This window comes from Quercus lobata, chromosome 11, assembly GCF_001633185.2.
Source record: "Quercus lobata isolate SW786 chromosome 11, ValleyOak3.0 Primary Assembly, whole genome shotgun sequence".
Taxonomy (NCBI): Eukaryota; Viridiplantae; Streptophyta; class Magnoliopsida; order Fagales; family Fagaceae; genus Quercus; species Quercus lobata.
This window is the reverse complement of record NC_044914.1, coordinates 24,953,916-24,979,961: the sequence shown is the minus strand read 5'-3', so window position 1 is coordinate 24,979,961 and position 26,046 is coordinate 24,953,916. Positions and strand designations below refer to the sequence as shown.

At 37.5% G+C, this 26,046-nt stretch overlaps 2 protein-coding genes across 3 annotated transcripts in view; one reads left to right on the top strand and one right to left on the bottom strand.

Moving 5' to 3' along the window:
- The window catches only part of LOC115968218 (MADS-box protein JOINTLESS-like), a 70,435-nt gene that overhangs the window by 34,095 nt on the left and 10,294 nt on the right, over nt 1-26,046 (bottom strand). The gene's annotated exons all lie outside the window — the stretch shown is intronic.
- LOC115968219 lies at nt 12,236-14,174 on the top strand. The gene has a single exon (XM_031087538.1). It carries the CDS (start codon nt 12,458-12,460, stop codon nt 12,986-12,988), a length of 531 nt encoding a protein of 176 aa, XP_030943398.1. The 5' UTR covers nt 12,236-12,457; the 3' UTR covers nt 12,989-14,174.

Sequence of the window (26,046 nt, the reverse complement as noted above, 5' to 3'; positions counted from 1 at the left end):
TCTCTTGTACAGCCTCCAGTAAAGTCATGATCACTAAATGACTCCTCTCAGTCCCTTTTTCGACGTTGGCCCCTTATTTCAAGCTCTAACTCCTTAACTTGCTTTCATAGGTTTTCTATCTCTTGGTCTTGTTCACTACGATATGAATGCTCGGGAATGTAGGAGACCGATCTTTCTCCTTGCAAAGAAGCCTCATCTGAATCCACCCTTGTCTCGTGCCAGTCTTGCATATGATCCCACTCCCTTTCCATCCTTTTTTGGCCCCGGGATGAGACTCTTGAACAATTACCTTTGGAGCCCACTGACCCCTCACCTGCATGTGGCCTTTCCATCCTTGGCGATGATAGAATGGCCCTGGGTCTTTAGCTGAGTAAGAGATTCCCACAAACGGCGCCAATTGTGGTGTCTGGCCCAAGGCACCTGATGAGTTTTTGGGTTAGGCTCCCAATTTACTTGTTTTTTTTTATGGGTATGGAATTTCTTACAATGGGAAAACCTCCTAGAGCTAGCTCGATGGCCTAAATGAAGGTGTTTTAGGCCCACTTTGTATTCTGTTACCCTGTGTATGTGCTTCTCGAGAAGGCTTAAACGTAGTTGAGTTGAAGCTTACCCTTTTTGGTCGTTCCTCTCTTTTCTCTCGTGTATCTCTTCCCCAAAAATTGCCAACCCCCTCCCCTTTACCCATCAGTCTTTATTTATAGACTTTCCTTAGTGGGAGCATCATGATGAAATGGTGGTTTTCCATACTAGTGGGTCCTTTTGAGATATATTCCTGATTAGATGGGGCCCATTACTCATGATTGACGTGACTTTTTTGAAACTTGCAACCGTTGTTGTATAGTGCTCGGCGAGTGATTTCCCCTCAGGCATTACTATTCCCATTCGATATAGGCCTCGACTTGGCATTGGGCCCTGGCCTGGCTCTGGGCCTCGACCTAGCTTTCAGCCTTGGACTCTCAACCTCAGAAGGACTAATGGATTAGGCTTGAATGTGGGGCCCGTATAGTAGCAACTATGCATAATGGAAGGTTCATATGCATGCGTTCCTTAATTCACTTGATGATAATGTTTGGATGTCCATTGTGGATGGATGAGTGAATTGGATAACCTTTTGGCTAAATGGGACAAGATTATGCATGCACTTTCTAGTGCTAATAATAAAGCTCTCAATGTAATATTCTTTGCGATTTCGAGTGATGAGTTTCACAAGGTATCTTTTACCAACAAAGCTTAGGAAATCTTAGAGACAACTCATGAAGGCACCAAGAAGGTTAAGGACACCAAGCTACAAGCTCTCACCACAAAATTCAAGGAATTGAGGATAAGCAAGGATGAACCTTTTGATGCTTTCAATTTTAAGTTGAATGGCATTGTGAACTCCATATGAGCTCACATTGCCTTCCTACAAGCCGAGAAAGTCTATAGGTCTCAAGTTAGTTAATGAGATTGAAGGAGATGATTACGATTTTGAGGATGTGGAACAAGAAGTTGTGTTCCTTTGCTAAGAACTTCAAAAGTTTCTCAAGTTGAAAAGAATGGAAACAAAGGAAACAATAAGTCCTTCTGTTAAGGAAATCATCATCAATGAAGAACTTGAACAAGGATGACAAAGCCAAGAGGAACTTAAAGTGGAAGAATTCCAAGGAATCATCTTCATCACAAACCATCTGTTAAGGGCATATTTTTATGTAATTGGCATATCCTTTGACAAAACGCACTTTACTTGTATTTAGGTAAATCTAAGTGGGTTCAAGATGATCATTACAAGTGGTTAAATTGAAAACATGAAGATTACTCAAGAACTGCTCAAGAAAAGTGCAATCTGTAGGTCTTGATACCTCCTCGACAGAAGCTCGATTTGTCAAGATTTATCAAAGCTCTACACATGTCTCGATCTATCGAGCTTACGGGATTCAGATTATAGACAGCAACGTTTTTATTTTAAAAGACTATTTGTTTATGAGTTTGTATAATCCTTATAGGACTAGGAAAATCCAAAGTTTGTGGGTTGTATAATCCTTATTGGACTAGGAAAGCCTAAGATTTGTATAAACCTATTTGGAATAGGAGAGCCCATTAAGCTCCTATTCAAAGGAGGTGGAAAAAGAAAAACCTAACCCTAGAGAGCTTTATGAGATTTTCTTTTTGAAACCCTATCCTCCTCCTACATAAGAAAGAGTTCTTTCTGCGTTTCTTGTACGCCTTTGGGTTCTGTAACCAAGCAAAGTCTCTTGCACCAACATTGACAATCTTATTGGTGTTTCTATGTGAAGCTCATGCAAATCAACTACAACAATCAAAGGGTTGCTGTGGAGTCGGTCATGTACTTGGATTCGTGCAAAGGAGTAAGCTGCGTACTGAGATCCGCGCAATTACATAAGAAAGAGTTCTTTCTGCGTTTCTTGTACGCCTTTGGGTTCTGTAACCAAGCAAAGTCTCTTGCACCAACATTGACAATCTTATTGGTGTTTCTATGTGAAGCTCATGCAAATCAACTACAACAATCAAAGGGTTGCTGTGGAGTCGGTCATGTACTTGGATTCGTGCAAAGGAGTAAGCTGCGTACTGAGATCCGCGCAATTGGTTAGTCACATACTGGGAGCCGTGCATTACAAGGAGAGATTGTCACTACAAAATAAGTCCAATTGAATATTGGGGTAAGGGTTCAACTGTAGGTTGGTATAAGGTACTGTGATTCTTTTACTTGTAACCACTTGTTGTGATAATAGTATAATCTCAGAAGTGGTGACCTTAAATTCATTCGGTGGGGTTTTTGCCATGTTGGTTTTCCCCATTCGTAAACAAATCACCGTGTTAATTTATTTTTCGCTGCATACTTAATTTATTGGTGATTTGTTTGTGCTACCACACGTTTGCATGTTAATTTGATTAATTAATAAACTTGGCTAATTAATCATTTAGTCTATCACAAGGGGTCAATTCGTTTTTGGCCTATCACTATCAAGTGCTATTAGTGCAATGGAACCGAGTATGCATGGAAATAATTTCCAAATTATATGAAGGGTAAGAGTAAGACCGTGAATTCCACCCATAGTGATTCCAAAAACTCAAGTTCCGACTCCGATGAAGAGTGTGATAGTGAACGAAACTACATTGCATTTGTTGCTATTGAGGATGTAGAGACAAATTCAATTGTGGAGAGTTTGGAAGGTGAAGTGGTTGTTTTAACACCCCAAGTTTTTCTTTAATAATAATAATAATAATATTCTTTTAGTGGAATTATTTTTGTAAAATTGCCAACAAGATATTTGTGATGAATGGTCCATAATCTCTCCTCTACACCATACATAGACACCCCCCCCCTTCATTCTCACTCCTCTTTCTCCCTTCCTCTCTTCTCTTAATCCCTCTTCTTCTCCCTCATGACCGAATCCTTATGCCCCCATGTCTCCTTCCTCATTTTTCTACTCTCAAGTCAAGACCTCAAAGGTAGTGAGGAGTTCTCTCCATTAATCCTCCTAGTAGCCAAACTCCATGAGATTTTGAAATAGATGAAATCCAAGGTAAAAATCTAAGTTTTCTCTCAATTTCTTCTATAAAATATTTTGGGATCTATTATTTTATGATGTTTATGGTAAATACTTGATGAGTTTGGTGAATAATGAAATATTAGAGGGTTATGAGGATTTGGGTAGCAATGGTTTTTCTAAATTCTGAAAATTTTAATCATTTGAGAGTTTGTGCTTTGATTGTCTATTTTTACTAATGGGTATTTGATGGTTGGTTTCCTAGGGCAACCATATGGGTTTTGTTGTTTCTTTTGTTGAGATAAGTTCATTTTAAAATGTGTTCCTTTGCATTTGAGATGGTTTTGACATATGTGAATGTGACCATTATGCTTGTTGAATACTAAGAGTGTGATAAATTATCTCCATGAAATATGTGGTATAGTGTTGAGTGTAACTAAACTCTAGTTTTTGCATATTTGTCTGTTTATCCACTTCCCTAAAATTCTGGTATTTATATTAATACAAATGATAAAATGGTTTGTTTATGATTAATATATGACATGTCTAGAATAAACATACTGGATTTCATATCAAAATAATGTCGATTGATCATACTTTGTGAATTTACATGAAAACTATGTGATGTTCTTAATGGAAAGGTTTCTATGCATGCAATAGTTAGAAATCTATGGAAATTTCTATAGATTTAATTTGGAAGTATGAGATGGTTTTCATGAAAGATAATACATATATTTTTTAATCAAATCCAAGTTTTAGAGTATTGGACTAGTATTAAAATTACAATGAATTTTCTCTCAAGACCCTAAATCTGTCAGGGACAGATTTGAGTTAGTTGCAGTACATGATTTTTAATAAATTATAGAAAAATATTTTTAGACTGAATTTTAAATTATAGAAAGCCTTAAAATTTTGAATTAATTGGATACCTTTTCATTGACCAAACAAGTTTTACAAAAGAGCTGACCTATTGTGTAGTGAATCTGAAAGTATGACAAAAACATTGAGATTTTGTGTAGTTTATTCCAAACCTTGGTTGTTTTTTATATTGACTTAAATTTATCATTTTAGTACCCAAAAGAAATTCATGAGGCTAGCTACCTCGTTTTAAAAGTGATGTGTATGATAGTATCTAACGAATGCACATTGTTTGCCATAAGGAATTAAAATGCTTTGGTTGTGTTATTGTATTATGATAGTATCTAAAGAATGCAAATTGTTTGCTGTTAGGCATATTTAGGTAAATTGATCATAACATACCTTTACTCGCTCATTTTGCAAATGGTTGTATATGTGTGCCTTAGCCATTGTCCTTAAGGTCTTCCTAGTATGTGTGGCTTCTTACTTGGTCTCATTGAGATCCTCAAGATGTTCATTGTCATTAGAGTTCAATTGTTGTGTCATGATAAACTATGTTCTTGGTGCATGCTTGTGTGAGCCATTCTTGTATGCCTTGACTGTCATCTCATACGCTTGTTTGTATAGTCATTGATATTGATGCACATCTTTGTTGGCTTATGTGATTTTTGCTTTACCTTGAACATAATTCTTGATTTATGGCTATGTATGATTGGTTGTGTTGATTATTTTGCCTTTGGATTCTCGGCACTTATGTTCTAATCTCTCTATCTTCTCCCTCTCCAATTGTCCAAATTCTATGAGAAGAGATAAAAACCATCACACCTATTACTAACCTCAAAGTTTTGGTGTTGATTGGAGTTTAGGAATCATTAAAGCAATCCAAAATTGCCAAGGAGACATTGAGATTTCAATTGAAGGCTCAATTGCGGATCCGATGACTAGAGAAGAGAAAGGATTCAAGGAATCAATTGCTAGCAAGAGCTGGAGGCTTGAGTACATTGTTTACTTCATAACTTGGAGGGCTTTGTATGTAAGATGTACTGTAATAATTTTCTCTAGTGGATCATTTGGTGATGAGATGCCTCGAAGAGGTTTTGTTGCCCATTACTTGTGTTTTCCTCTTTGTAATCACTTCAATGAACTTGTGGGTGATTACTTTTCTGTGGTTGTGTTGATATCTATGTCTATCCATGCATATTACTGATAATTGGCTAATCACTTAAACAATTGCCTTAAATTGTGTAATTAGCTTAAAATCAACATTAGCCATAAAATTTGGGGTCTACATAACTTGATTTTGTGTAATTTGCTTGGATTAAATTTCTAATGTGATATGTGACCCTCGTTATCATGGAGATTGTTGAATGTGACACTTCACATGTTTGTGAAAATGACTGTGTGAATCTAGGGGTACACAATGTGATATGCTTAAGAATTTTTGATAGGGACACATTTTATGTAATTGGCTAATCCTTTGATAAAATGCACTTATAATTGGGTAGATCTAGGATGGGTTTAAAACTTCAAGAAACATGTTTTTCAAATCAAGTGTTAAAGCCATGAAGATCTGACCAAGAAACAAGTGAAGAAGAGATGTTCATTAAAGATCGATAGATACCACGACATAAACAGTATCTATCGAGATTTAAGAACGAAGCTCGACAAAAGTTGAATCTATCAAGATCTACGAAATCAGAATTTCCAAATTTGATTTTCGGCCCATGCTAAAATATTTTATAGGGTTTCTTTTCTCATAACCCTAGACATATATAAGACTTATTTTAAAGGCCGTCATTCAAGGAGAACGCATGCAGAAAGTGACCTAGTTCATTATTCTCTCTGAAGAAGCTATTGTGTCTTTGCATCATAGGGTTTTGTAACCAAGGAGCTTCTTGATCTTTATTGTTGATGAACTGAAAAATTTTGTAGCCAACATCTTCTTCAAGTTGCTGGTGTCAATCATGTACTTGGATCCATGCATCATTGGTTAGTTACGTACTGAGATTCGTGCATCAAGGGAAAGATTGCCGCTACAATACAAGTCCAATTGGGTATTGGAGTAAGGGTTCAACTGTAGGTTGGTATTTCGAGATAGGCCAAAAGGTTTGGTAAGATTCCTTATACTTGTAACCGCTTGTGATTGATAATAGTGGATTCTTGGGAGTTGTGACCTTAAAATCACCCGGTGGGGTTTTGCCTCGATGGTTTTCCTCATTCGTAAACAAATCACCCATGTCAAATTTATTTTCCGCTATATTTAGATAATTTGGTGATTTGTTTATGCTGCCACGCCATTGCATGTAATTGAACCTAATTAATTAACTTGGGTAATTAATTAATTTGCAAGAGGTCAATTCATTTTAACCCAACAATTTTTATTTTATTTTTATTCAAATCAAAGAAACATGCTAAACAATTTTCAACATATTGAAAGAAATTGAAAATGAGAATAATCTCTTGCATGATAAGCTGTGTGAGTCAAATTCGTTGTTGGAGAAAAATAAAAGAAAAATATAGACCTTTGTGATAAGGTAGCTTGGTTGAAAAGGAAATTGAAAGCCAAGTGTTTGTCTAAATCATCCAGTAGGAAGCATGCTTATGTTGATAAGATGCGTACATGCCATTAGTGTGTTTCACATGTGTGTCTAGTTGTTCATACTGCTTTGAAAGTCCTTGATTCATGTTTGTAGTACCTGGATAGTGGTTGCTCTAGACATATGACAGGTAATAAATATCTCTTCAAAGAGCTTAAGGAAGGAAAAAACGAGTTTGCGACCTTTTGAGATGGAATTAGATCATAAGTCTTTGGCAAAGGAACCGTTGAAATTCCCAAGTTTCCTATTTTAGAGGATGTTCTATATGTTGATGGGTTGAAGGAAAATCTTTTGAGCATAATTCAAACATGTGATGCAAACCTTGTGGTACATTTCTCTAAGAAAGAGTGTCTTGTTTTCAATAAAGAGGGTGTCCATGTGATGGGAGGAGTTAGAACTTAGAACATTTGATTGCTATGGCATTGTTCCAAATTTTAAATTTTCATGCAAAGGTGCAAGGTTGAATCAAGTCGAATTGTGGCACCAAAGGCTTGGTCATGCTAACTACAATTAATTGGCTAAAGTAGCTAAACGAGAAATAGTGGTTGGTCTACTAAAGTTTGGAAGGATTGAGAATTTTGTGTGGGCCTTGCAAGTTGGGAAATAAAACTTGAGCCACTCATCCAAAGATCAATATAGTTGTGTCCACAAGACCTTTATAACTTCTTCATGTTGGTCTCATAGTTCCACAAAGATGGAAAGCCTAGGTAGGAAGAGATATATCATAATTGTTGTGGTTGACTTCAGTAGATTCACTTCGGAAGAGATACCCCCTCCTCCTTCATTTCATTTGTGTGTGGTGTTAAGATAGAGATCAACCTAATATCTTGGGTATTCTTAGGGTAAAGGACTTCCAGTTTCCCCCTTTTGATGCTTCCTCCACCGCCAAGCCAAATTCCTTAGTTGATCAATTTTGTGGCAATGAGGATGCCACTTAGGGTTTTAACCTCTACATTCCCATACATCATTTTCTCAATAAGACTTAACTCCTAAACATGATCATGTGTTACTCGTACAATGCATCCCATTACAACACCATTCCATGTCTTGAGCTCCCTTGCTCTATGCCTTATTAGAGAACATTTTCGTTAACCTCCCTACAATCATAGTCACTTCTATGATTGAGATTCACTATGATTCTACTTAGCGCGAGAAACTCAATTACCGCTCTGTCATCTCTAAAATTTTTTGTTACCATCATATACCTATTCTTGTAGACCTTTCACACTTTGCACCCATTGGTTCTATTGGGAAGGACACCATTTCCAAGTATAAGGACAACTGAAAGGTGTTAGGACATATGTGATTCACTTGTTAGGAACATATGTCACTATTTTATGTAATTGGCTAATCCTTTAACAAAATGCACTTTACCTGTAATTGGGTAGATCTAGGTGTTTTTAATACTTCAAGAAATAAGGTTTCAAGATCAAGTGTTGAAGTCATCAAGTTTGTTCAAGAAACAAGCTAAGAAGTGCAAATTCATTTAAGCTCAATAGCTAGCTTGACAGCTGCATCTATCGAGCTTAAGAAAGTTGTTTCAACTCGTGTTCTTGACACCTTCTCGACAGCTGCTCGACATCTCCTATCTATCGAGGTTTAAGAAAAACAGATTTTCTGTTCTGTTTTCTTAGAATTCGTGAATGTGTCTTTGGGCCTTCTTTTCTCCTAACCCTAGACATATAAAAGGATTATTTTAAGGGCCGTCAAAGAGTTCACAAGTTGCACAAGTGTTAAGCAAAGTTTGTTCAAGTAAATTGTGACCGGAGACAGAATTTGCTCTAGTTCATCGTTCTTGAAGAAGTTATGTATGTGCACCGTAGGGTTTTGTGACTAAGCATCTTCTTGATCTTTATCGTTGGGATGAACTGAAGAACTTTGCAGCCAACAACCTTCTCTAGTTGGTGATTGAAGTCGCGTACTAGGATCCGCGCAATTGGTTAGTCATGTACTTGGGAGCCTTGCATTGAAAGGAATAATTGTCACTACAGAACAAGTCCAATTAGGTATTAGGGTAAGAGTTCAACTGTAGGTTGGTATAAGTTACTGGGATTCCTTTACTTGTAATCACTTGTTGTGATAACAGTGGAATTTCAAGAATGGTGACTTGAAAATCACCCGATGGGGTTTTTGCTGTTAGGTTTTCCCCATTCGTAAACAAATCATTATGTCAAATTTATTTTCCGCTGCATACTTAGTTTATTGGTGATTTGTTTGTGCTACCACATGTTTGCATGTTAATTAACTTAATTAATTCACTTGACTAAATTAATTGGTTAATTTATCACAAGAGGTCAATTTTGTTTTTGGCCTATCAAAAGGCTTTACTAGTAAGAAGCACCAAAAGACAACTAAGAGGATACTAGCATAGGCTGAAGAAGATGAGATCCGTGCTATTGAGGATGCTTCTATTGCCCCTCCATTACTTCAGTCATACATGCCTTGTTGCACACTTTCTTAATGAGATTAGCCCGTTTCATGAGAAGATGAGTCAAATATGTGAGATCTAGACTACACTTAGTGAGAGATTGGATGCTATCTCAATTGATATGTCCTAATTGAACACTAGAGTTGGTCAAATGTCCCGTAAGGCCTTCAAGATTAGAGAGATTATTCCTTCAGATGTTGAGGATGATGAGCCTGCTCCTATTGACAGTGATGGGGATGCTGCTTCTTTTGATGATCCTACTAATGAAGATGATGACTCTGAAGCATGATACTTTGTCTCTTATGACAAAAAGGGGGAGTAGTGCTATCGTATATGTAGGATTTAAGGGGACTGAATAGATAGAGAGTAATTTTGATGTTTTTGTGACATTACATGTATTTTTTTTTATATCTTTTATGGTCTTGTCATGTACATTGGTTTTTACAACCATTTTTTGGTAGACACACTAGTTTTTAATGATTATTCTTGTCGGTGTTTGTGTATCTTTTTCACATGCTTGTTCTTAATGATTCCTATACTTTATTCTTACAAAGGTCTTTCAAAGTTCAAGCTTATATTAGGTTTTATTTTTTATGTAATTTAAGTAGAATGTATTATTTTTTTTGGATAAGTAATAAGATATATTGATAAAAAAGGAACACCCTAGCACATAGGGAGTGAACAAGGGAAAAGAAATCAAATACAAAAATTTCAAGAGTATAGGAAATCAATAAAAGAAGGTAATGATTTATTTTGCAAAGCAAACAACCAATCCCTTAAAGTTCTAAAAAAGAGGAGCTTGAGGTCCGGAATAGATTTCTCAATATCTTTAAAACATTTACTATTCCTCTCCCTCTAAAGACACCACAATAAGCAATGAGGAATGATGGACCAAATATAATCATTTCGATGATGACCAAAGCTGCCTTGCCAATACTATAATAGCCCCAAAATAGTGTGCGGCATAACCCAAGTTACTCCAAAAAGACCCAAAACCATAGACCATAGATCCATAGTAAAAGGACAATGAAAGAATAGATGGTCAACCGATTCACTAAGTCAAAATTGGTTCCGGTTGGGGTAGTTAATAATATTGACCTTTTCTTGGTTGTTCTTGGCTGCAAGTAGGGCTCTCTCCCAATGAAATATCTAGGTCTTCCTTTGGGTGCTAAATTCAAGGATAAGACTATATGGAATCCAATTCTGGAGAAAATGGAGAGGAGATTGGCGGGTTGGAAATGCTTATATTTATCCAAGGGAGGTAGAGTCACCCTAATCAAAAGCACCCTATCTAATTTACCCACTTATTTTCTATCTTTATTTCCTATTTCTGCTAGTGTGGCTAACCGAATAGAGAGGCTCCAGCGGAATTTCTTATGGGGCAGTTTTGGAGATGATTCTAAAATTCATTTGGTTAAATGGGCTACTATTTGTTCTCCTATTTCTTTGGGTGGCTTAGGGATAAGGAAGATAAGACTTTTCAATGAAGTTTACTTGGGAAGTGGCTTTGGAGATTTGGGATTGAGGACGATGCCCTTTGGAGACAAGTGATAGAGATGAAATATGGATGTGTGTGGAGGTTGGTGTACCAGATCTGTGATTGGCCCTTATGGTGTTGGTTTATGGAAAAATATCAATTAGGGATGACCTTTCTCTCGCCATATTCTGTATGATATTGGTGATGGGTCTAGAGTGAAGTTTTAGCAAGCCCGATGGTGTGGAAAGACATCTCTTGGTGTTGGATTCCTAGCAAAGATAAGGGTTTCTTGGTTAGTGATTATTAGAGAATTTTAGCTGGCACCACTTTCTATGGTTTTCCTTGGAAAAGTATTTAGAAGCAGAAGATCCCCTCTAGAGTAGCTTTCTTTGTTTGGACTGTTGCCTTAGGGAAATGCTTGACAATTGATGATTTACGTAAAAGGAAGGTGTGGATTTTGGATACTCTTTTGGTTTTGTAACAGATTGCCAAAATGAGAAGATTATTTGGGCTGTATATTTGTAGGTTGCTAAATTTGAGTCAAAGTGAACTTTTGAATGCAAGTGAGTCTTAGATTTTAGCGTCTAGAAGTTGTCTAAGAAGTCCATTTGAAGACATAAGAAAGCTGCTCAAAGTTTTTGTAACGACCCCACCCCAACTGTGTAAATATTGTCCGCTTTAGGGCCCATGCCCCTCACGATTTTGTTCTTCCCCAGGTTGCGCTAGGAAAAAGGCCTCTGCACATTGAAGGGAGGTCATTCCTTATAAACACATTCCCATGTGCTTCCCTAGGCAATGTGGGATTCCATGGAATGCAAGACCCCCCTTTTGGGTCACTACAATCCACCCCCCTTACGGGCACACGCTTCCTCGCGTGTGGGGCCCACACTTCCGGCTAGTGCATGGCTCTGATACCATTTATAACGACCCAAGGAAAAACGCTAGCCACATCTGCGCTATACCTCAAAAGGACTAGTCACAATTGAAACTCCCTGTAGTTGTTAATAAAGCTCAGTTCAACCCAGTAAATACACGATGTGGGACTCATCACACACCCACACACACATCACATAATCAAACAATCAAATTGGGACATCACAATTTCCCCAACTTAAATCCCTAATGTCCTCGTTAGGACCCACTTTGTGGGGTAGTGTCTCCGAGCCCACACGGGATTATTGGGCCGGCTCTGATACCATATATAACGACCCAAGGAAAAGTGCTAGCCACATCTGCGCTATACCTCAAAAGGACTAGTCACAATTGAGGCTCCTTGTAATTGTTAATAAAGCCCAGTTCAACCCAGTAAATACCCGATGTGGGACTTATCACACACCCACACACATCACATAATCAATCAATCAAATCGGGGCATCACAATCTCCCCCACTTAAATCCTTAGGATATGATTCTGTAGACACTTGAAAACTAGGTCATGATCCTATAGACACTTGAAACTAGGCTATGATCTTGATTTTTGTTAGAGCATTTGGAATTTGGGTTATGTTTGATGAGATATTTTAAATAATTTTAGCAATGTACTTCTTATGTGTAGTAATAATAATTGTTGCACTGTCTATATTTCTTGATTCTTTGTTAACTAGGTATCATGCCACCCAAAAAGAAGAGAGTAGCTAATTCCAATAGCGAGGAACCTATTGTTAATTTGCGAAGGCCAACCAAAGCAAGGGTTGATACTGAGGCTGAAGTCACTCAAGACATGAGAGATAATGAACGTCCTAGGGTGACACGCACTGATCCTTTGGATGAAGTTGCTGCCCGACTGTTGGACAGGTTGGCCCATGTTGCTAGTAGAGGCGTAGGTAGAGTAGAGGCAAGGGCTGGTTGCTCTTTTGAGACTTTTATGAAGCAGAATCCCCCTTCCTTTGATGGGAAGCCAAATCCTACAGAAGCTGAGAATTGGTTCTTGCAAATGGAGAAATTGTTAGAAGCTTTAGATTGCACTGACTCTCAGAAGGTGCGGTTTGCAACTTTCAAGTTGATTGGAGAAGCTGAGCGTTGGTGGAGATCTACTAAAGCCATTTTGGAGGGAATGGACACTGAGAGAAATCCCATCACTTGGGAGAAATTTAAAGGGGTTTTCTATGATAACTACTTCCCCGAGGTGGTTCAAGAATGAAAAGAGAGGGAATTTGCTGATTTGGTGCAAGGAAGTATGACTGTTGAGCAGTATGCTGCTAAATTCATCGAGTTATCTCGCTTTGGACCCCACTTAATCCTTACTGAGGCGAAGAAAGCAAGCAGATTTCAAAAGGGATTGAATGAGAGACTTCGACACCATTTGATTGCAGCAGGGGTTGATAACTATGCAGAGTCAGTTAAGAGAGCTATGAGACTGGAGGAAGATTTCAAGAACAATGTTAGGAAGGAGAACCCACCTAGAAACACTGGACAAACAGGCTTTCGTCAAGGCAATGCTCAAGGTCATTGGAACAAGAAAGGATCTTTTGGGAGGTCTGGGAATAATTCATCATCAAATAAGCCAGAAAATAAGAATCCACCCCAGAATGCTCAAGGTAGAAGTTTGAATGCTTGCCCTACATGTGGAAGGTTTCATGGAGATAAGCTGTGTTTCTTTGAAGGAAAGGCTTGTTATAACTGTGGGAAGACAGGACACTTAGCTAGAAGCTGTACTTCTCCTCAACAAAACTCAATGGCACAACCTGGAAAGAATGATCAGAGGAGGAAAGCGCAAGGGAGAGTGTTTGCACTCACACCACAAGATGTTCAAGCTTCGGATACTGTGGTTACAGGTATCCTCCCTTTATTCTCAAACTTTGCTAAAACTCTATTTGATTCGGGATCTACACACTCTTTCATCTCCTCTCGATATGCTAAGTTATGTGATAAGAAACCTGGACTTATGGATTATGACTTGTCTGTGGCCACACCTATGGGTGATTCTTTGGTGTGTAATTTTATGCTTAAGTCTTGTGTCATCAAAATTGAGGATAAGGAAATGTTAGCAGATTTGATTGTGATGGACATGTATGACTATGATGTAATTTTGGGCATGGACTGGCTGCCGGCTTATCATGCTAGTGTAGATTGTTTTAGAAAAAAAGTGGTGTTTCGGCCTCTAGGAGAACATGAATTTCGGTTTAAGGGTTCTAGGATGCATGCTTTACCTAGGGTGATATCAGCCCTTCGAGCTAAGCATCTTTTACGGAAAGGATGCCAAGGGTACATAGCTCATGTGGTGGACACTAGGAAAGATGTATTGAAGTTGGATGATATCCCTATTGTAAGGGAGTTTCCTGATGTCTTTCCTGAAGACCTACCAGGGATACCTATAGATAGGGAGATTGAATTCTCTATTGATTTACTCCCTGGAACTTCTCCTATTTCGAAAGCACCATATCGGATGGCACCAACTGAACTTAAGGAGCTCAAGGAACAGTTACAAGAACTTCTTGATAAGGGGTTCATCAGACCAAGTGCATCTCCTTGGGGTGCACCAGTTTTATTTGTGAAAAAGAAGGATGGAACTATGAGGTTGTGTATTGACTACCGTGAGTTGAACCGGGTTACTGTGAGAAACAAATACCCTCTCCCTCGTATTGATGACCTTTTTGATCAATTGTAAGGGGCACAAGTCTTCTCTAAGATTGACCTTCATTCTGGGTATCACCAGTTGAAAATCAAGGGTGAAGACATACCCAAGATAGCTTTCAGGACTAGGTATGGGCACTATGAATTCTTGGTAATGTCTTTTGGATTGATCAATGCTCCTGCTGCGTTTATGGACTTGATGAATAGGGTGTTTCATGAGTACTTAGACCACTTTGTTATTGTCTTTATTGATGACATTCTAATCTTCTCCAAAAGCATGGAAGAACATGAAGAGCACTTAAGAATTGTTTTTCAAATTTTGAGGGAGAAGAAGCTATATGCCAAGTTTAAGAAGTGTGAATTTTGGCTTGACCAAGTGGTGTTCCTAGGGCATGTGATATCTAAGGCAGGGATTTCTGTAGACCCTAGTAAGGTTGAAGCTGTGGTTGATTGGGCTAGACCGACGAATGTGAGTGAGATTAGAAGCTTTTTGGCCCTTACTGGCTATTATAGGAGGTTTGTAGAGGGATTTTCTCGTATTACAGCCCCTTTGACTCACCTAACTCGTAAGAATGCCAAGTTTGTGTGGACAGAAGAATGTGAGAAGAGTTTTCAAGAACTTAAGCAAAGGTTGGTCACTGCACCAGTACTAACCATCCTTAGCAATATGGGAGGCTTTGTTATTTATAGTGATGCCTCAAGAAAAGGGCTTGGTTGTGTGTTGATGCAGCATGGTGAAGTCATAGCTTATGCATCCCGCCAATTAAAAAGTTATGAACAAAATTATCCTACTCATGATTTGGAGTTGGCTGTAGTGGTGTTTGCATTGAAGATTTGGAGACATTATTTGTATGGTGAAAGGTGTGAGATTTATACAGATCATAAGAGCTTGAAGTACTTCTTTACTCAGAAAGAATTGAATATGAGGCAACGAAGGTGGCTTGAGTTGATTAAAGATTATGATTGCTCAATCAATTACCATCCAGGCAAGGCTAATGTGGCAGCTGATGCACTTAGTCGGAAGTCTTCTGGTTTCTCAGCTGCCTTGTTAACTACTCAAAAGGAGATTATTAAGGACTTGGAGAGGATGGGAATTGAAATTGTCATGGGTGATTCCCAAGTCTTTATGGCTAGTTTGACAATACAACCCACTTTGATTGAGAAGATTAAGAGTTCACAAGTTGATGATGCACAAATTATAAAGATCATAGAAGAAGTACAAGAAGGGAAGAGACCAGAATTTAATGTGTCTAATGATGGTGTCTTGCGGTTTGGAAAAAGACTTTGTGTGCCAAATGATTTTGCAATAAAGAAGGAGATTATGGAAGAAGCTCATCGTATCCCATACTCAGTGCATCCTGGTAGCACTAAAATGTATCGTGACATTCGAGAAACTTATTGGTGGAATAACATGAAGAGGGAGATAGCTCAGTTTGTAGAACAATGCTTGACTTGTCAGCAAATTAAGGCAATACACCAGAAACCTTCAGGATTGCTGCAACCACTTCCCATTCCTGAGTGGAAGTGGGAGTGTATATGTATGGATTTTGTGACTGGTTTGCCAAGATCTCCTAAGGGACATGAGGCCATTTGGGTAATTGTGGATAGAATGACAAAGACAGCACATTTTATTCCTGTTAAGATGACTTACTCACTTGATCAGCTAGCACAGATATATATTGATGAGATTATGAGTCTTCACGGAGTTCCAGCATCAATTGTGTCCGATCGAGACCCAAGATTCACCTCAAGGTTTTGGGAAAGTCTACATAAAGCTTTGGGTACTAATCTTAGCTTTAGTACTGCCTTCCACCCACAAACTGATGGATTATCAGAAAGGACTATTCGTACTCTGGAGGATATGTTAAGGGCTTGTGTATTGGATTTCAAAGGGAATTAGGAAAAATACTTGTCTTTAGTGGAATTTGCCTATAATAATAGCTACCACTCTAGTATTGAGATGGCTCCCTATGAGGCTTTGTATGGTAGAAAATGCAGGTCCCCATTGTGTTGGGAAGAGGTTGGTGAGAGGAAATTGTTAGGACCAGAAATCATTCAGATGACATCTGAGAAGATTGATTTGATTCATAAAAGATTGCAAATAGCACAAAGTCGACAGAAGAGTTATTATGACCACTCAAGAAAGAAAGTAGAATTTGAAGTTGGAGATATGGTATTTTTGAAAGTCTTCCCAATGAAGGGTGTGATGAGATTTGGGAAGAAGGGGAAGTTGAGTCCCAGATTTGTTGGTCCATTTGAGATCCTGAAACGTATTGGTAAAGTTGCCTATGAGTTGCCCTTACCGCCTACACTTGCAGAAGTGCATAATGTGTTTCATGTTTCCATGCTGAGAAAGTACATTTCGGATCCTTCACATGTCTTGAACTATGAGCCACTTAAGATCAAAGATGACTTATAAGGAAGTTCCAATCCAAATTCTTGACCGCAAGGACCATGTGCTACGCACCAAGACTATAACATTGGTTAAGGTTCTTTGGAAGAATCACACAGTAGAGGAGGCATCTTGGGAGCGAGAAGATGAGATGAAATCAAAGTATCCAGAGTTGTTCGTTAACGAAGGTATGTACGATTTCGAGGACGAAATTTTTTTTTAGGGGGGAAGGATGTAACACCCCATAATTTTGATACCAATTAAATTATTATACGTAAATTTTAATGGAGGCCTATAATTAAAATGGATTAAATTAATTTGGGCCTAAGGTATTAAAAAGAAGATAAATTCTATGGAATATAACGCCCAAGTGAGGTGACATAAGTACATATATGGGCCTTGAAAACCCTAGCCTTTTTTCTCTTAGGTCACACGTGTTTTTCTGATGGGATTTCTTTTTACTTCAGCCGACTATTGAATTTTGCCCTTCTTCACTGTGGCGTTGAGTTGGAGTCTTCAAGTATGATTTTTCTCATGCTCAAGATTTAAGAAGTTTGTTAGTCAAATAGCTTGCAATTGATATGAACCTAGACTATCATTATTCTAATAGAAAAAGGGTTCCTATAATTGTATTATATTAGATAAATATTTGGTCAATATGTCAGGAAGGAACACAGACGTGAGATTGAGCCAAATAGAGTAATATGTTTGGACTTGGTCACCATGTTAAAGTGAAAAGAATGCTTATGATATTGCATTCACACTTAGCCACAATTGTTGACCGGTTGTTATTGCATTCACACTAAGCCATTGACCGGTTATTATGCATTCACACTAAGCCACAATTGTTGACTGGTTATTTTGCATTCACACTAGTTCAACGTGTAATAGATTTTGGGTCCTTGGAGTGATGATTTCAATATTATAATAGCAATTTTTTATATAGCTGCAGTGATCTAGTAGTTCTAAGTCCAACATTGAGGCTGAAAAACTAAGAATACTAAATACATTCTGACCGTTTGCCATGCTTTTCACATATTGCCTTGCTACCTCATGTATTGCCATGCTATGCCCTACTAAGCATGGTCCAAGCTTTGATTGATTATGTAGCTTTTACTTTGGTTTAATATATATATATATATATATATATGTAATATTAAGGTCAATAGATGCCTAGCGGCATCAAGAGAGCATTCTAACACTAGATTGATGGATTAAAGCAATCTCGCGTGGCCTTCAATGTTAAGTTGAATATATATAGTTATATATATAATGGTTAGAGTCAATGGACATCCAGTGGCATCAAGAGGGAATGCTAAGCAACAAATTAAGACAATACGTGGCTTCCAATAGTAAATTTGATAGTTAAGTGAATAAATGGAGGATTTTGGATATATTAATATTGTTTAGGATAAACCGTTTAAGTGTGAAAATAAATTTTGAAGTGGGAAATTGTGTATTGATGAACCTATTTTTGGTATTGCTAGGTTCTAATTCTATTGAATTGTTGTGATTCAAGGGAGGTTGATTTCCTTTATTTTTGCAACTAAGAAGTAAGTGGTGTTTACTAATTTTGGGGGTTTTCCCAAACATTGTTGGTTATTAAACTATTATATATATAAGAGATATATTGTTATTCTATACGTATAAATGGATATTTAATAATTTCTTGATGTGCACATTAATTATTCGTTTTATGAAAAACTTGTGGGACAACCTAAATTTATTTAAATTTGTATGCGCGTTATATCCTTATAATTTTGAGAATTATGATTGGATTATTTTTGTGAGCATATTGTATGGATTATTTATGTGAGTATCTTGTATATGTTTTGAAAACCTATGGCAAGTCGTGATTAGAAGCTCAGTATGGTATTTAGTCCTTAGCAAGGGACAATCATGCTGCAGCTAGTCCTTAGCAAGGGACGGTCCCAAAAGGGGACAGTGCACATTTGATAGCTCCTTAGTAAGGGAGCATACTGTTGAGGATCCAAAAGGAAGCTCCTTAGCAAGGGAGTGTACCTTTAGGTTCCAAAAGAGCCATCCTTGAGAAATGGGATGAAAGGAAGTTCCAGTCCCAAAAAGGGGACAGCACAACCCTGTCAACGGGGCGTAAACGTTGACCACGAGAAAAGTCTAGGGAATTGTTTATGTGATGGTATTAATATATATATTATGATGGCTCACAATATAAAGATATTATTTTCTTTTACATGAAATAGTTGATGACAAAATATTGGTGAATTATAAGTTGTGAATCTGTTGAAAGAATTATTTATTTGAAAGGTTTGTTCCCACATCCCAATGTTAGTGAATTCCACTTATTGAGTTATCTCACCCCCCTTTATTTCCCATTACAGATACATTAGGTGAATTACTGGAGTAGAGATTCTTGGGAGACAGAAGTTATAAACTGTTTTTGTGGAACTGAGGATTTTATTATTATTTTATGGTATTAAACTTTGTATTGGAGAATTATTTTGTGGATGTTTTGTATTTGGTGAATTAGAGCTCTGACTTTTGTAATCAGATTCAAGGTTGCTAGTTTTTTTTTTTTTTTTTTTTTTTTTTTATGGATTATTCAGATTAAATAGACTTTTATTGCCTATGATTTTGGGGCGTTACAGTTTTGCTCAAAATAGTCCCAAATATGCTATCTTGCCAACAACTAATCGATTGAGGTTGCTTATACCTCAACACCAGCTCCAAACCAATTGATTGATCATGCTTTAAGAATCTTGAATTCTAAATTTCTTTTGGTAACCTTGGGATCTATGTACTAGGGTTCCAGGATGACGTTAATAGTATTTTTCCGAGTCTTCATAATTAGGGATCCAAGAGAACTTACATGTGACCTCATAGTGAGAGATTTTATGATCCATGAACTTTATACCGAAGAACTGGCTATAAACTTATTTGTCTAGGGTTTTGCACCAAGCTGAGTTTCCAAAGCTGCAAAGTTCAACGCATTCCAGTTGAAGATTGCTTCACCTTCAACCTTCATCAATCAAACTTTGATTATGGAGAGAGTTACAGATTGGAAATTTGTGCATAAAAGAGATTCTCGTGAAGAGTAGTCCAATCGGGTTGAAACTGCACTTGATAGTTCAATAAGTTCTATAGTAGGTAATGATTTTGGCATTTGGGATATTCATTATTGTTGTAACTTCAATCCTCATACTGGATTCTTCAAAGCAGTGGTGACCTTTATATATCACCTGTTGGTGTTTTTCTCATTATGATTTTCCCTATCACTACCACATTGCCTTTGTCTTGAAATTTATTTTCCATTGCACTTAACTCTAGATTGGTGATGTGGTTGTGCCTTAATTAACTGAATTATATTATTGCATAAATTGAATCTAATTAATCAACTCAGATAATTGGTTAATTAAACTGGAGTCATACTTGAACCCAACATAAGGAGTGACGATGGCAAGGAGTTTGAGGATGAAAAAATTGAGATGTTTAGTGATGAAAACTAGATTCAAAGGGAGTTCTCTACACCAAAAACTCCTTGATAAAATTTGGTGGCTGGATGAAAAATCAAGTAATTCAATAGATGGCAAGAGCTATGCTTCTTAACAAAGATATTCCAATGAAGTTTTGGGGAGAAGTTGTCAACACTGTTTACCACATTGCTAACAGAGTCTATTTTAGAGCTAGAACTAAGAATGAATCTTATAAGATATGCAAAGGTAAGAAGCCCAAAGTGTAGTATTTCCAGGTGTTGGGAAGTAAGTGCTACATCTTGAGGATAAAGAAAATGTGGAAAAATTCAATGCAAAAAGTGATGAAGGGATTTTCCTTGGGTGCTCATCCAATAGTAGAGCTTATTATGTCTACAACAAAAGGACAAAAACGGTTATGGAATTAATTGATGTTGTTGTTGATGACAAGATGATAGAGGCTTTGGTAGAAGATGAGACTGGAAAAGGAGTTCAAACAAATGATCACTCGATTTATCAAGACCTTTTTGTCTGCTTCATGCCTTATCAATACCTCCTCTACCATTTGAGCCATGGGTATTTTTTATACCTAGGGTAGTTCATGATTCATTTTTTATTTCTCTTTTTGGACTATCCGCTACTCCTTTCGATTCCTCTCCCCTCCAAAACAAAATTAAGCCTCCTTATCTCAATTTCGGTCCATTCATGAACAAATATTTTGGTATGTCTCCTTTAATCTCTCTTTTATGCATTTCTTCATGTTCATGTATTATTTTTCATGGAGTTCTAGGGTTTTAAATGTGTGTGGGTCATGTCTCTTTCAATTTCTTTAGAGGTTTTACTTGGATTATTATGGGTTTTCATGTACATTTAAAATTGGGGTAATATGCATATAATTTTTAGGGCTTTCGTGTACTACAAGATTGCATGCTATAGTGATTGGATTGAGGTTTTGATTTTTTGGGTTTGGTAACGTCGAGGGTCATATGCTAATACATTGGTCATGTATTTTATATTGTTTTGATTCTTATTATGTTATTCTCTGTTTGTTTTCCTCGATTTGGTCTTGTCTTTCCCTATGGCACCTAAGATATTCATTCCCTACCATGACCACTCACACTCTCTCGATCCACTCTTTCTACGGACGAGTATAGTGGGCATAGGCTTACCTCTCTTGCTTTAAAGACTTCACAAAGGACTTCTCCAAACGCCAACCTCATGCTGAGCATCAGGTTATGTTAGATCAGCTTTCCCATGCCACCATCCCTTAAAGATTCTGTTTTCTTGATTAGGACCGTATTTGTGGTTCTCCTGCCACTTGCCCCATTGTACTTGTTCAAGAGTTCTATTCCAATGACTCTATTGTCAAAAATTCCATCCCTATGTTCGTCTACTTGGATCCTAAGATGCATGGGAGATAGTGGAGAAAGGTTATGAGGTGTCACAATATGAAGCCCCTTTGACTCCAAATCAAAAGGAAGCCTTGTAGAAAGCTGGGAAGAAAGATCAACAAGCCTTTACCTTGATAAATCAAGGTTTGGTTTAAAACAATGTTTGAGAAAGTTGCAAATGCAACTTCATCCAAGCAAGCTTGAGTGATTCTTAAAAACTCCCTAAAAGGAGTTGATAATGTGAAAAAGATTTTCCTTCAAACATTGAGAGGCGAGTTTGAATGCTTGCACATGAAAGAATCCGAATCTATTTTGGATTATTTTTCAAGGGTGTTGGTTATTATAAATCAACTAAAAAGATATGGTGAGAACTTGGTTGATGTCTGTGTAGTAGAAAAGATCATTCAATCATTAACTTCCCAGTTTAACAATATCTTTGTGGTTATTAAGGATTAAAAGACTTGAAGTCAATGATAATTGACCAGCTCATGGGATCTTTACAAGCCTATGAAGAAAGGCTCAATAAGAAGCAAGAACATTTGGAGGAATTCTTGCAATCTAAGCTCACCTTGAAAGAGAAAGGGTGGGGTAAAAGTAGCCAAAGAGGTCGAGGATGTGAACGTGTTTAAAGAAGAGAATTCGAAGGAAAGAATGGTTATAACTCTCCCAATTATGAAGAGAGAAGTCAAAATCCACAAGAGATCGTGAATGTGGAGGTTTCTTAAGGCCATACAAAAGAAGGTATGGCAATTCTAATGTTAAATGTTATAATTGTCAAAGGTTTGGGCAATATGCTTCTGAATGTAAAAATGTCGTTGACATTGTAGAGGAGAAAGCTAACTATATTGAAGAAGAAAAAAAAGAGAAGACAAAGAATATAAAGGTACATGGTATCTAGATACTAGCATTAGCAATCATATGTGTAGGTATAAATGATGTTTATGGAGCTTGATGAATTAGTGGCCAAGAATGTTACTTTTGGTGACGCATACAAAGTTCTAGTGAAGGAGAAATGTAAAATTCTTATGCTCTTAAAGAATGGAGATCACCAATTTAGTTCTAATGTATATCATTTTCCAAGCATGAAAAATAATATTTTGAGTTAGGGACAATTCCTTGAGAAATACTGTTATTTGTTGAAACTGTATTTTGCCTACCCTCGATTTGCATGTCGGACTCCAAAAATTCCACACAAAAAAAAGATCTTCTTTTCTTAAGGGGACCGTGGGAACACCTAGGTCATCATGGTTTAACATGTTTAGGCATTAGAGTGTTCAAAGTACCCTTTTAGGACAAAATGACCAAAATGCCCCTAGTCAACCAGGAGTTGACCAGAGGTCAAAATTGGTCAAAAATCCACCAAAATGATATTTTTCATGTTTTTATATCAAACTCGAGAATATCGGAGCCTTTTGTCAACTTTGACCAAATTTGACATAGGGTTGACTTTTTGGTGGGAATTTAGTGTTGACTTTTGACATGACCATACGATTGGTATAAAACCAACACTATTGTGGAGAATATTTAATTCCCTTCAAAATGATAGCTCATGGGTCAAAATCGGAATCAAGACGATTGAGATATCATGAAAATAGTACCAAGCGCATTAGCTCGCTTCTTGAGTTGATAACTTTATGGTCTACCATCGATTTTCACAAAGTCAGTCAATCTGAAAACTAGACATCGACTTCTTTCCAATGCCACTAGAATCAGTTCAATCGAAGTTTTTGAAGGCATTCAAATGAGCATTTGAAGTCGGAAATTGAAGTGGCATGTGAATTGAGGAACCGGCACACACTTTGTGTGCGCTCGGAATTCAAGGGCGCACACTTTGTGCATACCAAAAGCCGAATGGTCACAAATAAAAATATAAATACCTCGCTCCCAGATTGCCAAAAAAAAAAAAAAAAAATTTTGGGTCCTTTTGGAGCACTTTTCTAGAGCAATTCTCTCTCTTTCACTATAATTCACTCCCAAACATACACACATCAAAATCTTTGATTCTCTCTTCCTCCATACATCAAGAGGTAGTTTTATAACTCTATTTTTCTCCTTCTTTGGTCTTTTGGCTTTGGTTTTGAGGTGAGGGGGTGTAGATGTAGCTTTTTAGCTACAATTTACACCCATTTAATTTCTTGCTCTTTATTGATTTATTTAGATTTCCTAGCTTGTTTATAGTTTTATTTAAATTCCCTAGCATGTTTTTATTGTTTTGATGATGTTAGCCTAGTCTTCTTGGCTAAGATATGCCTAAATTCCTTATTTGTGCTCCTTATGCCATATTTGCATGTTTGGATGCCATGCTTGAGTGCTTTGCCATCATTAGTTTGTTTATGATTTGATTTTATGTTTTGTGTCATGAGCAGGGTATAGTTCTTGATTCTTTAGTCAAGGTTTGCATCCAAATAACCATGCTCAATAAAGGATTTGGATTAGAGTCTTAAATATATATTTGTGATTGTTTGGATTTTTACTTGCTTTTATGTGTTTAATTCCTAGATCCTTTGTACTGTGATGACATGTTTGGATGCTCCATTCTTAGATCCATGTTCATTTGTAGATCCTTGCTTGCATGCTTAGATCTAGTTTCTTGCATCTCTAACATGCTTCAGATGCTATTTATTCACTCTTTTTAGTATGTGTTTGGTTGCACCTTTTGTGTTTTCCTTAGCATGTTTGTTTGCACTTTTGTGCTTTTTCTTGCCTATATTTTGTTGCATCTTTTCCTTTTATTGCTTGTATAGGTGCAACTGCTTGTGTGAGATCATATGTTGATGATATTGGCTTGCTTATACCTTGTCTTTCAATCTTGATTAGCTTTGCATGTTAGGTTTTCTCATGTTAGCCTTGAGTGTGCGTTATGACATGATTAGCTTTTATCCTTGTATGTGTTGATAACATGCTTTTTCCCCTTTTGTGTTTATTACCTTGCTTGCTTTATGCCCTCTTGTGTGATCTTTATGTGTTGGTTGCACCCTTGCATGCTTGTTTTTCTTGCTTACACATGTGCATTTGCTTGCTTGTCTGTATAACCAAGCATTGCTCCAAGATTTGATTTCGTGTGGGTTCACACTGGTTTTTATACACAAAATCCCGAGACCCACTTTTAGAAGCTTTGCTTGTTGGCACGTGTGTCATCCATAATTCAATTCAATGGATCTACGGACATGGAATCCAAACCTACATTTGTCCCTTGCAAAGAGAGTACTCTCTTCATTTGTTTGCTTGTTCACATGCTCTATTTGTTTATGTGTTTGTTCACATGTTCTATTTGTTTGTTTGTTTCCATGCTTGTTTACTTGTTTGTTGTGTTTGGTTACATGTGATGGATAGAACACATGCACAACTTCCAAGATGCAAGAAAAATGGCATTAATTAGTAGATATAAGGGTTTAGCCCCTCCGTAAGGTCCACTCTATCCTAGCCCTTTCCTTTAGAACCATGTTTATAGCTTTCCTAGACTAGGGTTTCCTTTTCTGTACCTTGCTTGGGCCACACCTTCTTGGTGTGGATATGTCTACATTTCCACTCTATGTGTTGATATATTATGCATGCTATATGTTATAAAGGTAGTTATGCACTTTCGATGATGGATGTTCATGGTTAGGAAGGCAATCCCTCCTTAATCATGGATGCATTTTGACCTTGGAGTGTGGGTATGCATTTAAGGCTTATGCTGTGGATGCATATTCATGCTATATTGGGCGCAGGACCTACCACGTGTATGATTGCCCATATCCATGCTAGCTAGTGACAAGTCGTTTCGCCATGTATACGACGTGTACCAAATGTTTGGTACTTGGGTATGCTTCGGTGTGCCTTAGACCGAACATATCAATACACATTGTATACACTGACATGAAACCTTGCCAATGTGTAGTGACACACCTAATGTGAAACTCTGCTAGATTTTTGCCATGAAAATAGGGCAACTTTAACTTTACCATGCTACATTAACACACAACCAAGTCCCTTTTCTCAAAGAATCACTATAAATAACAAAACCCCCTAGACCTACAAGGAATGGTTAACATTGGTGCTAGGGCTGTCCACGACTCGCTTGGACCTGATAAACCGCTCGAAACCCGATCATCTTCACCTGAAACTGCCTGATCAAAGTTTGGTTTCGATTGGACGCGGGTCATTGGCGCAAGGACCTGAGACCATCGATTCAAGTTGCAGGTTGGCTGTTTGAGAAACCAACGAACCTGACCCGCCTGATGAGTTGTTCTTCCCTCGTCAGAAATCACAAACTCGGCCAAAAACCGATAAATCCAAACTCTTAAGTCCGACGATATAGGCAGATTTCGGTCAGATCCATCAAGATCTCGGCCCGATCTTTATAGATATAGGGAAATATCGGCCATATCTTGTTACATCCGACTAGATCTGG